The following is a 13,335-nucleotide window of genomic DNA, read 5'->3' as shown; positions in this document are numbered from 1 at the left end:
TCAATAATTGCATCAAGTTTATAATTTGTTAAGATTAAATTTTCAATTTTTTTCTTTTTTTTTAATTCACTTTAGGCTGATCCTAATTTAAAACCTATAGATTTAGTTCCTGATTTTTTTTTGTGAAGAACCAAGAGAGGGTTATTTGGTTTTTATTTATTTCATAAATAGTTTTCAGTAATAGTATTTTTTTGCAGAAAGTTTGGACACGCTTGGCTTAGGACACATTATTTTCATGAGGACTAGTTACCTCAAACCATGGATTATTAGCTAATGTCAATTGCTCGTAGTAATTACAATAAGTTATTTGTGTCAATCTGATATTGTTTATTTAATCCAAACACAATTTCCTGCTAAATGTTTATCAGCCCGTTCTACCTGTAGAATATTTGTGATGACCTTTTATCCCTGGAGCTTTCATTTGGTTCTGATCTTTTAAAAACCTCTTTAAACCTAAAGTTTGCAATCGTGGTTAAGTGACAAGTTTGTTTGGAAAACAAGAACATTTTAAGTTTATTGTATAGTAACTAGAGACCATATTGTAGTCAACTGCATTGTCCCTACACAAAGGTATAAATAAAAGTTTCTTCTTTTGAAATCAAACCGTTTTTCCACCTCATCTGGGTCTCAGGGTGTCTGACCTGAGCTGTGTCTGCAGAGAGGAGCCGTTCACTGCTCTGAAGGCTTGCAGGAGGCAGTGCAGTCACTGCTGCTTCTTCTGGGCTCATCACCTCCACAACAAGAAGACACAGAGCATTGGTCACGGATCTCTCTAGAGCTGGTGAAACAGCTGCAGAGTTGACTTTTGATCAACTTTAAAGCAATAAAGCAAGTATTGAAAGCATTCCGTTTTAGAGAAAATGATTAGTACGTACAGCTCTTCACTTTTTGACATAGTCAAAGATCTAAACCACTTCTGTTTTTTCAACAGGAAATCAGTCATTACAGCCTGTTAGTTGCTGTGGACATGTTTGCTGGAGAATGACAATGCCCAAAAATCTACAGATCCAGACAGACCCAGAGAACCAGAGCCACGCCTTCTTAAGGCACACAGAGGGGTGTTTCCATAGAGACAAAGATCTGCTAAATGCATTTTTTTCTAATGCCACAACAGTTACTATCTATTCCTAAATAAACCCCTGTACAAGTCTCACTGTACGAAGATACAGTTTTACAGTGGAGCTGGGGGAAACGGTGTGTACCTGAGACAACCGAACCTCTAACCTTACTTTTGCTTTACACAAAATCAAAATATGACTCCCGTCACTCTGAGGGAGTAAAAAACTTTCCAGATTTAAAGTGTCCTTAGTTTTAAAAGGCCTAAAACTAAGGGGATTATTTCTATAAGGGGATAACATCAAGCTGCCGCCTCAGCCTCCCGTGCCTGCTGAATTGTGAAGCCTTCAAGTCCCACTAACTATATTTTGATATATTTTCATAGTGTTCCCAGTGGTCTTTTAATGATGATTATGCTGCTTTTAGCCTAAATCTTTTCTAGGACATAGTTTCTGCAGAGCGGCAGGAATTCATTCGAAATTCACCTCTGAGTTATGAGCAGGACTGTTGGTGCAGAAATAACCCTCCACTGATATTCCACCATACCTTTGTTTACACTCTCAGCCGCTAGCTTACAGCCCCTCAAAACCCCACGCTAACATCAGCGGTGCAACGAAAACCTCAAGCAATACTGAAAGTATCCAGCTGTACAGTTTAGATCCAGGTTCCAGCTCAGACGTTCATTCGTCTGCAAGTGTCTGCATCAGAATGGAGCGGAACAGGGAGACTTTGACCTGCCCATTTCAGCTGAGCTTTTATTTAATGAAGGGTTTTTATCTGCCTCTGATTCATCACCATTTGATCAAAGAAATACTCAGAAATGCAGTTTTAAGCTTAAATTATTTTATATATGTCCTCCATTCTGAGATAATGTAAAAAACACCATTTTCATTTGAGTGCGTCTTTAAGCTTCAGCATCAAGTTTTTACAAAAATACATATCAAAGCACAAAAATTCCAAACCCATACGTCTGCTGTTGCAGCAGGATACATACTTGGTTACCTTGACTGGAGAAGGCAGTCGTCTGGGTTTGATGGGAAAAGGAGGTGTCATCAGGAGAGAGGGAGGCAGAGGTGAACAAAGAGGAGGAGGGAGGAGGTGCAGCAGCAGACAGCTGGGTCTCCTCACTGGCCTGATGTGCAGACAGACGTCACAGAGGCTTTCAGAATGTAAGTCATCATTAGATACGGTATTAACGATACAACCAGATTTTACCTTCTTGTCTGTGCTGCTCATTCGATCTTTGACCTCTTTGGCTTTCCGAATGGCTTTTAAAACCTCCACAGTATCCAGTTCCCTCTCCATTGTTGCTTTACAGTCCAGACAAACCTGAGAGCGCACAGAAGTTAGCCAACAATGGCAGCAGTGCAGGAGATTGTGTCAGCGAAGTGACACATCCGTAAGCTCTGGAATCATTCTCAGATCCTACCTCTGCTGCACGGTCTCCAAACAGGGCCAGAACTTTGGTTCTGTAGTCTGGGTCTATGCAAATAGGGTTACTAGAAAGGTTTAGCTTCTCTAGGCAAGGCAGATGGCTGATGTTCCGGATTTCCTCCAACTGAAAATAGGACAAACAGCTCACAATAAAAAAGCACTGATGCTTTCATGTCAACATTCTCTTCATTCCCACTACATGAAAATAGATTGGTATTTATTCGACAAAAACTTGATTTCTTTCAAATGTATTTGAAGATGAGAGTGTCCGTTACAACATTTCAAATCCCCTTTCATATCTGGGAGCTTTGGTTCCGGTTACCTGGGCCAGTTGGTTATGGCTGAGGTCTAAATTGACCAGGGAGTAGAGTTTTGAAAGGCCGCTCAGACACTCCAGCTGGTTCCCAGCCAGGTTCAAAGTTTTGATGTTCCCCAGGCGGGTGTGAGCAGCTTCCAACACACGTAGGTTGTTGAAGGACAGGTCCACATGAACCAGGTTGTACAGATGCTGCAAGCAGAGAAAGGTAGACAGAGAGCACCTTTAACTAACTGAAGGATAGTGACAGTGGCCAGAATCTGAGTTTTAGCCTCACAGACAGCTTCAGCGGTTTGACACAAGAGTGGAGAATATAGAATATATAGATGACAGATCTGTGTTTAAACTGAAGAGGTTTACTTGATTATACAACACCCCCCCCGCCCCCCCGGTGGTTTTAGATTTTCTTCGGTGTTCGGAGGCGGAGCCACCATCAGTGTGTGAATGTGTATGTGAACAGCACTGTGACTGTAAAGTGCTATGAAGGGTATATGACATTTACCATTGTGGATCAGTTCTCATTGTGGATGCGCTTTAAACACAAAAAAGCCAGGCTTTAGAATCTTTTCTCCACAGATTTCCCTGAGTTGCTTATTTTATGCTTCATAGGTTTGAGTTTTGGGCTGTACATCTTTTTGGAAATTCAGTGACTTGTGTAGAAAGGTTGAAGTGTTGCAGGAACCCTTGTGCTATCCTAGGCACTTTACCATTGGGAGTTGGGTCATCTAGACCCACTAGACAGTGCTCTGAACCTTTTTTCTTCAATGATTTGTGATCTTCACTGGTGTCCATGGATTACATGAAATCTTTCCACCTTTATCCACCTTTGTCATGGTAGGGAGAACACGTCAATGGAAGGGGGGGGTCATCTAAGATAGCACAAGGGTTAAAGGTGATAAAAGGTCTGAAAGTCCATTAATCTGTTACATACCTGAAGGTTTTCTACCGAGGACAACTTGTTGTAGCTCAGATCCAAAAACTCCACTTTGGGGATGACTCTCTGCAGAAGAAACCAACACGAGTGTCAGATAAATATGATCCAAAACTTCTGAAGACAGCCCTCATTCACTAATATAGCTGCTGGCTGGTCCCTAGAAAACTAAAAACCAGAAAGAGAAGCCTCCATTAACAGTAAGTCTGGCATTGCCAAGTACCTAACAAAACATGTGTGTTTTAAAGTCCCATTCAGATCATCCTTCAATCTATTTTATAAGGCATTTCCAGAGGTCTTTTAATTATGATTATGTTGTTTTCAGCCAAAATCCAAGAACTTTAGTCGCTGTCTGGGACAGTGTTTTTTGAGCCAAGGTACACTTTTTCCTTTGCAAAAATCCTGCGGCACACCAGCATCCGAAAAATGAGGTTGTATTGATATACAGTTCCTCCAAGATCTCTCGTGCATTTTTGTAATAATTGAGGCAGAAAAAAGCCGGATGTTGCAGTTGTTTTTCCTATATGTTGTAATAAAAGTTATGACCGTTTTAATTATGACATTTCAAATAATTTTCAACTAAATTAGTTGAAAATGTGTCCAGGTAGTTAAGTTTCTTTCCAGTTTATTAACAAGCAACTTTATATAACCTCACAAAAACCAAATGAGAACAATAACATGTTCTTTCTAAACAGTGATTTATTTTTTTTAAATGTTATATGATCACAACATCCGTGATAAATTTTACACAAAAAAGACCAAAAATGTATGCATGTTTGGGTTCAATTGTAACTACACAAAAAGTGAACATGATTAAGTTTTATTAGTTTTTCTTCTGTCTTAATCACAAATTAACTTCACCAAAAATGTTTAATTACTTTTTGGGTGAATAAAATTTAGTTTAAATATGTCTGTTGGCCACTTAGCCTTAATCCTGTTTCTTTTATTTTGTTATTGCTCATATTTAGGCTTAACTTTTCAAAATTTTCAAAGTGAAGCTGAATTTCTACTTGATTACACATATTATTAAAAAACTGTTTATTGGACCAAACACAAGGATGTCTGGCTGTCAATGATGAACTCAAATCATGAAGGAGAAACAAACTGTTTACCTCTGATTTCATCAAGATTTGAAAACTGCTGAAACAGACTAATGTGTGGATTCATTGTGCTTTATGATAGAGTAGCGTCATTGCAGCGACGCTGTCACTTTAACCCAATGCATCATGGTTGATTTTAATGCTGCATGGGAGATGTAGTGATATCAGACAGACTCTCTTCTCTGAGCTTCATTGTTTTGTTCACTTTTTCCACAGTCTGACACTGGATTCTGTGGAAAACTACAAAGACCAGCTAAAAAGAAAAAAGTATTTTATGATCTTTCATATTCCTAACTACTAAGTGTTTTATTAGGGCCTGTTTGGATGAACACAGAGCTGAAATCCTGGAGATGGAAAATGTTTATAGATCAGTGAAATTTAATTTCCCACTGTACACTTGACACTCTCACGACACACTACTGTGCACACTGGTTGAAAAACACTGGTCTAGGACATAGTTTCTGCAGAGGAACAGAAGAAAGCTTGTCCACCATCCCTTTGTTTACATGCTCTCCTGCTATGTCTATGAAGACTCACATTCATCCAGGTAGATTCCATCATAGTAGTAGGTTTAGGGGATGTCATCTGGACTTAGTTTTTAAAGTTAGAAGACGTTTCAATACTTATCCAAGAGGCTTTGTCAATTCTGAATTAGCTGGTAAAAGTCATTAAGAGTCCTTTGTCCTCAGCTGGGGGTTGGGGAGCCAAACAAACCTGGTTTGGTTTGTTTGGGTTTCAGAACACTGCCGTAGATGGATGGAAGAATAAACCTGAGACCACCATTCTTATTAAGAGAAGGTTTATCCTTCTTGACAAAGATGGCTTCTTTCACTCCTCGCTCAAACCATCCTTTCTCTCTGGCTAGAATTCGGACTTCACTGTCCTCAAACGAGTGGTTTGTGGCCTTCAGGTGGAGATGCACTGCAGACTCAGGTCCACTTGGGTTGGCTATGCAATGTTGGTAAAGCAGCTTATGTACAGGTTGTTTGGTTTCTCCTACATACTGTTCATTGCAGTTCTCTTTGCAGTGGATAGAGTACACAACATTACTCTGTTTGTTGCTGGGAATTTTGTCTTTTGGATGAACCAGTTTTTGTCTGAGAGTATTAACAGGTTTGAGATGAGCTGGGATATTATGTTGTCTAAAAATCCATCTGCAAACTGTTGGAAGTGTGCCTCAACTCCACATATTTCCAATTCAGGGGAAACTTCTACAGGCAGAGGCACGGCTGTGCTATGGGCTCTCCAATCTCACCCATTGTGGCCAACTGGTGCATGGAAGAAGTCAAGAGAAGAGCCCTGGACTCTTTCCCAGGTACTACTCCAAATGATTGGTTCAGATACGTGGACGACACTTGGGTCAAGATCAGAATCCAGGAAGCGGAGGCTTTCACAAATCATAGCAACACAGTCAAAGGGAACAGCCTAGCCTTTCTAGACTGTGAAGTGATCATTGGAGATGACAGACAGCTCCAGGCTGAAGTGTACAGGAAGCCTACTCACACAGATCAGTACCTGTTATTTGACTCAAAGCACCCTTTACAGCACAAACTAGGCGTCATCAGGACATTACAACACAGAGCCCAGGAGGTGCCCACAAGCTCTGACGGAAAGAAGAAAGAAGAGCAACATATCCGCCAAGCCCTCCAAACCTGTGGATATCCCAAGTGGACATTCACCAGATCCCAACACTCAAGAAAACAAGACAAGAAGGAACAAGAGCCTAAAGGGAACAGTATTTCAATTCCTTATATCTCAGGCCTGTTTGAAAAACTTAAAAGGATTTTCAGACAACATAACATCCCAGTTCATCTCAAACCAGTTAATACTGCGGCTTACTGCTGTAAAGCCCAGCGGAGTACGGCACTAGTTTGAACAGAAGCACAAAAAAAGTTCAGTATAGTAAGCGAGATATTTACAGATCCTGACTCCTGGGATAAATAACTGTAATGTACTGTAATGTTTTAAATAAACAACATTGAACATTTAAAAAAAAGATTGGGTTTCTCTTTCTGTATAATGTGAACAACACTCTCCTGCGGCCAACAGAGACGGCTACAAACTGCAAGCTCTGGGAAAAAGTCCTCTCTAAATAAATAAATCCATCATCTCTCAAAAACAACTGAAGTTAATAAATGATTAGATACTTATGAACTAGTTATGAAAACTCATAACATTCATGCTACAACAATGATTTTGGAAGTAGGTCCCTACTTTGGAATTTTAATGGAGAAATGATCACATCTGATCAGAAATGCTCTGAAGATCCTAAAGTTACAGTCACCAAACTTTCTCACATAACTAATTATCACCTTACTGTCATACTGCAACAGGTATTTCTGGAGAAAATCCCTTCTGGTTTTTAAGAATGTTTCGTGTAAACATGGATAAAAGTGATTAAAAGGAACTTTGTTCTGAAGATACTAACACTAGTTTCCAAACTTTCTCTTATGAAAAATGATTACCTATTTTTACTAGTTAATAGTTACCACAGTTTTTCTAGGTAATAGTTGCACTACTTTTACTTGATTGTTGGAGCTACTTTATAGAATTGCTTTGTTTAAGTGTTACATTATTTAAAAAAAAAAGGTCAATAAAATAAAAATAGGGATCAGCATTTTTTTATTTATATTTTACAAAAGTATCTGATCGGGACTTGATATCAGCAAATAATCTAAATCAAATTATTCGGATCAAAGCCAAACAATTCTGACTGGGACATCCCTATCAAAAACACAATTTTCATTGGAGGGGGTCTTTAAGTATACAAACTTCAGACACCGTGTGTGCGGGCATGGGTCCATGAATGTATAATGAGTGGGTGTTTATGACTGTGTGTGTATAGACTGATCAATGGTGTCATGTCTCACCACAGAGCTGTCGATGGTGCTGATGCAGTTGTGGCTCATGTCCACAGTGGTCAGATTCCTCCAAACTGGAATGACAGCGGTAACGGGACATGCAGACTCCAACCCCTCAGGCTCCCACTGGGAAAACTCACTGGCCTCAGGGAGCAGGATAGACTGAGGATCACCAGCAGCGGATCACTGGTTAGCTCACACTATTCACAGACCTTGGTGTTGTGTTCTCATTTTAATTCTAACCACACCGTCATGAAGTCAGTCGTCCGCCGAACAGTCATGGTCACCAAGGAAGGCCTCAGAGCTGGCAAACCTCCAATCTGCTGGGAGCTGCAGTCACTGATCTAAAAGCAGAAAACCAAAGCTCGAGTTCCTTTGAGATGTAGCCGGTCATGAATGGATGTTTGAGCAGTATTAAAGATTATTTAACCTTCTTTCCCTTTACTCTCATTTTTGGTAGTACCTGAAAGAGGAACTTTTAGGGAATGAGCTGGCAAATGGATCTTCTGGCATAATAGGACCCAAAAACTGTTTCTTCTCTGCAATTCTTACTAACTACCCCCCCCCCCAGGAAGAGATCCAAACAAAAGCAACTTTAAGAGACACAAAAACACCTCTATCTGCAGCAGTGACTTGAAAACAGATAGGTCAAAGGGGAGACTGGTCTCCTGGATGTTACTGGTTCCGATTGAACCTCTGCTCCCAGAAATCTAAGTGCAGAGAACAAAGCAAAAAAAGCTTTCATTAGCATCATGCAGTAAACTACTCATCAATTTTAAACTCATAAGAATGACTTTAAAAAAAAAAACACACTATCCATTGTAACTGAATTCGTCTTCACTTTCAGATCAACATTAATGGCACGCCCTAAATATAAAGGAGCCTGCAGTCCCACCTTCAGATACCGCAGCCTGCAGGTGAAGTCCAGTATGTGTCCCAAGTCACTTTTGGCATCTCCGTTGAAGCAGGTTGGTTTGGCGAGCCGAAGCTGCTGGGAGATGGAGTAAAGCTGCAGAGGGTGGAGGCAGAAGACTTGGCCTGCCTGCAGCAACTGCTCACCTGCAGCACAACAACACAGCAAACACAGAGGTGCTTTAAACTGATACACACTATTGTTCTGCACACGCTTCAGCAGGGAGACAGTTCCAGTGCTTCAGCCTAGATCCAGGAGGCTATGATAAAAAAACTAACTAAAAATAATGACAAAATATTGGATATTATTCAGAGGGGATTTTAAAGGAAAAATAAAATCAATGCATAAAAGGAAAAGTAAGGGAAGTTTTCCTTAAACTGCTTGTTTAAATTTGTCTGCTGAAAAAAGCCAGCTATTCCTCCAGGTGTGCTGGAGATCAGAGTGTAAATGAAGCCCAGCCAGGCTGTCTGCTTCTTTAGGTTTCACCAGTGGACCTGTGTCCACGCTGTCCTGATAAGCAGCAGCTTCCACTGCTCCACATATAGAGACTGCATTCAGGTCGGGGTGGGGTCTAACCTCTGTGGAACAGCTCCTCAGCCAGAGCCGTGGCAATGCCATTGATCTCCTGAAAGAGAACCACAAAGAACGACCCTTAAAATGATCTTCACTTCTAACATAAAAATAAACTACTAGTTCAAAACGAAGGTTTCAAAATCAAATCAATCTTTATTTTTATAGCACTTTTTTATACACAATGTTATGCAAAATCCTTTACACCAAAAATAAATTACATAAAATAAGTACTATGACTTATGCAGAGAAAGATTTCCCTATTATTTAGCTTTTTCAAGAGTTCTATTGATACATAAAACTGTTGATTTATTAAATACGTGAATGTTTTGGATTTTTGTGAATTATTTAACTTTGCACTTGTTTACCTACAACTTGTGTTTTTATTTTTCCCTTTTTCAGCTTTTACATGCTGCAACAAACATTTGACATATAGTTGCAAATAAAAGTATGGGAAACTATTAAAATTACTTAAACGTCTGCATGAATTGAACAGAAAATGTGTTCTGATGATTCTCTTGAGTCACAAAAACAGAAACAGTTTGTTTCAGTCTGTTCGGACACTCGGACCACATCCGGCCTACAGACAAAGACCCAAAGGATCTAATCCAGTCACTAAACAGGTTCAGCTCTGGACACCGGAGACTGAGGGCGCATGACAGGACTGTTTCATGGCTGCAGACTGGGATGTTTAAAGCTGGAGCCACTCTGGAGGCCTCTTCTGTCAGTGCACAGGATCAAGCTGACTATGACTATGTGACTGAGTACATCAGCACTTGTGTGGAAAACATCATGCCCACCATCCAAGTCAGGAAGTTTCCAACCAGAGGCTCTGGATAAACAGCCTTGTATATAACATGCTGCATCCTCACTCCACTGCATTTACATCTGGCAATGAGACTGAGTACAAAACTGCAAAGTACGGCCTAAGAAAGGCTCTCAAAGCAGCAAAGAGGCCGTACAGAGAGAAGCTGGATGGGTTCTATTGCACTGCTGACTCTGGCCGCATGTGGAGGGGCCTGCAGCACATTACGGATTACAGAATTACAGCACCACCAGTACTGCAGACACCCTGCCCAATGACCTCAATGCATTCTACACCCGCTCTACACTCTTGGACCACTACACCTCCCTCACCCCTACCAGTTGTCTCATCAGCCCAGGGAAACAAAACGGCAGGATTCAGACAACATTCCTGGACGAGCCCTCAGAGCACATGCCAACCAGCTGACAGACGTCTTCTCCTCCATATTCAACCTCTCCCTCAGCCAGAGAACCGTCTCCTCCTGATTCAAGACCACTACCATTGCCCCCCTCCACAAGAAGAGCCCTCCAACCTGCCTGAATGACTACAGACCAGTAGCACTCACTCCAACCATTATGAATTCTTAGAGAGAGTGATGCTGACCCACATTCAGAGCAGCATTTCAGACACACTAGACCCCCTGCAGTACGCATACCGGCCCAACAGGTCCACCTCAGATGTCATCGTCACAGCACTGCACACCTCCCTCTCACACCTGGAGAATAAAAACTCCTTCATCAGGAAGCTCCTCATTGACTACAGTTCTGCGTTCAACACTTTTTCCCCACAAGCTGGGGTGGAAGTAATGTTGGCTGTGAGTTTCCTCCGAGACGCTATTAGGTGACGGACAGTTAGCATGTCAACATATGACTAATGTAGACGCCAGGCCAGAGATGAGGACCCCCCCATCTCCTTAAACTCTCCTGTGGGGGGAACACTTTGGCTTTGTTGTCAGCATTCATGAAGGAAAAAGACAGTTGGATAAGTCAAATGCTGTGTGTTGACATTGTTACACCAAGATAGTGTGTGCCACAGTAACACATCTAATCTGTTAACCAACTTAAAACAGCATCACCGACTGGAACAATCGGGTCTACAAGAAAAAAAACGTACAAGTTCAAATGTTTTTTTCAGGCCAGTGTTAAGTATCCAAAGTTTTTGGTTCCTGACAGCTAATAATTTTTATTATTTTATTAAGCAGATCACCGACATTGGTCAATTTTATTTATTGTTATGTAAAACCAATTAATGCATTTTGTAAGTAATTTTTTTCTGCCTTAGTTTTCTGTACCAAAAAAATACGGCCGATCGATCAATAGATAAAAACAAGGGAGAAATTCAGGTGTCTGGCAGCAAAACACACACAATAAATAACAATAAAATAATAGTTCATAAAATAGCAGTTCACATCAGATAGATTTGTTAAACAGCAGTACTGAACCGAAATGTACCGAACCGAGCCTTATGAAACTGTGAACCGAACCGAATTGAGATTTTAGCCTTAATGATTCAAATATCCTGTAAATTTCTTACCCTCTCTCTATTTTACTTTTTTCAACCTTTAGGCATTCAGAGTGAACAGCAAAGTAAGCATCTCATTGCAAAAGGAAAACCATTTCCTTACTGTGCATATGACAATAAAACCCTGTAAATCCTTTGTGTGACATACACAATTAGGTGTTATCAGTTGTCTATTGAACACATTTACCCAAATTCACAGTGCAGGGGGGAGAAAGTAAGTGAACCTCCAGAGTAATGATTACTCCATCAGGTAATACAAGCCTGCATGCATTTTATTTTCACAACAGTCCCGTAAAAATGTGCGAGAAACAGGAGAACGCCACTTTTGCAAGCTGGCCACGCGCACACCAATCAAAATCTACATTTCTAATTCCACAGACTTTCCAAAGACTTTCGTAATACGTTGTACACTTAACCTTGCAGCATGTGTGTGAAATTTTATGAAAATCGCTTGAACAAAAGCTTCCTTTTCCAAAATCTTGGGGAAAACGTTTAAGCTGCCAAATTTCACACTTTGCCACATAATGGCTGCCAAGTCGTCCTGGGTCCTGTGGCCATCCCATAATAATTCTAAGACCTCTTTTGGACATCTCCAACATGTATGTTTTGATTTACACAGATACTATGTGTGTGCAAATTTTGTTGAGTTTTTCAACATGTGGCAGGGGTCAAATTTAAACCCATACTTTAGCGGTTCTGGAACAGAAAAATGAAGGAACTCTACATTTTTGACGGTTCCATAGAATGATTTCTTATTAAATAAAATCAAACTGAATGTGAACTGCTTCAGACAAAAAACCTAATTTGTGTGTTGCACAGGTTATACCCACATAGAGGTGAAAGAGCAGAAAGGAGGCCAGCGGGGTGGGCGTGGCCTCAGGAAACTGTTGCAGCAGAGCTTGCAGGTAGAGCTCCAGCTCCTTCTGCCGACGCTCCACCAGGCTCTTTGAGTTTTTCCCCAAAATCTTCTTTGGAGGAAGCAGTCCCCGGTCAACCTTCTTCTCTGCTGTCAGCTAAACAGAGGCACACGTTGGAATAAAAACATATTCTGTTGATGAAAGAAATCTGTGCCTAGACCATGACCCCATTCAAAGCCATGAGTGTAACTTTATTGTTTTTATCACATTTTATATAATGAAAATAATGAGAGTCGTCACAACAGTCAAATATTTAAAGTGCAGCAACGTTAAACAGATTAGAACTTGTTGGTGCTTGGCAGCTTCAGGGCTTTTAACAGCATTGCCAGATTAGGTGGTTTTCATTCTGACTTGGCTGGCAATAATAGCTTTGAACACAATTTGGGGTCATTTGGGGGTTTATTGAAATAGATTTGAACCCTCACCTCATCTTCACCTGCAATAATGAGATGTATATTAATCATAAAATAAATGTGTCCACTAACCTGTTCAATAAGTGTAATTTATGTATATGATACTAATTATTTTAATCATTTTTACTCTCAAAACTGCTTTATTTTGCTTATCCCCTGCTTAATTACAGTACAGGCTGTGGGGTGATGCAGCACAGACCTCTGCCTCATGGTAGACTGTGTAATACCATGCAAACTGAGTTCAATGCAACCCTTTCATTTACTCAGTAAGGGCTAACAATGTATTGCTTTATTATTTTTCAATATATTCTTGACATTTTTTAACATCTCCTTACTCTCTAACATACAATGTATGTCATATATATCTATTGTTTATTTTGTGTTTGCAAAGCCGCACAAAGACTCAATGTGAGGCAGGCAGGAAAACAGCTGTGCTATTTTTTAATATAATAACCAAACTAAATGAAAATAGCCAAAGTGATTCCTATCTATAAGAGC

General features: G+C 40.3%; 1 protein-coding gene across 2 annotated transcripts in view; it reads right to left on the bottom strand.

The window, feature by feature from the left end:
* The window catches only part of nisch (nischarin), a 32,919-nt gene that overhangs the window by 14,726 nt on the left and 4,858 nt on the right, over window positions 1-13,335 (bottom strand). The window contains exons 3-14 of one of the 2 annotated variants that reach the window (XM_020701466.2): window positions 12,338-12,520; window positions 9,188-9,236; window positions 8,594-8,757; window positions 8,313-8,408; window positions 7,947-8,042; window positions 7,708-7,860; window positions 3,738-3,806; window positions 2,813-2,998; window positions 2,486-2,614; window positions 2,272-2,385; window positions 2,051-2,188; window positions 642-731 (exon numbers count right to left, since the gene is read on the bottom strand). In XM_020701466.2, the coding sequence (XP_020557125.2) occupies window positions 642-731; window positions 2,051-2,188; window positions 2,272-2,385; window positions 2,486-2,614; window positions 2,813-2,998; window positions 3,738-3,806; window positions 7,708-7,860; window positions 7,947-8,042; window positions 8,313-8,408; window positions 8,594-8,757; window positions 9,188-9,236; window positions 12,338-12,520 (1,467 nt within the window). The remainder of the gene's footprint in view (window positions 1-641; window positions 732-2,050; window positions 2,189-2,271; window positions 2,386-2,485; window positions 2,615-2,812; window positions 2,999-3,737; window positions 3,807-7,707; window positions 7,861-7,946; window positions 8,043-8,312; window positions 8,409-8,593; window positions 8,758-9,187; window positions 9,237-12,337; window positions 12,521-13,335) is intronic. The other variant, XM_023954692.1, reaches the window with a different exon arrangement.

Source organism: Oryzias latipes, chromosome 5 (assembly GCF_002234675.1).
Source record: "Oryzias latipes chromosome 5, ASM223467v1".
NCBI lineage: Eukaryota > Metazoa > Chordata > Actinopteri > Beloniformes > Adrianichthyidae > Oryzias > Oryzias latipes.
This window is presented reverse-complemented; position numbering and strand designations above follow the sequence as displayed.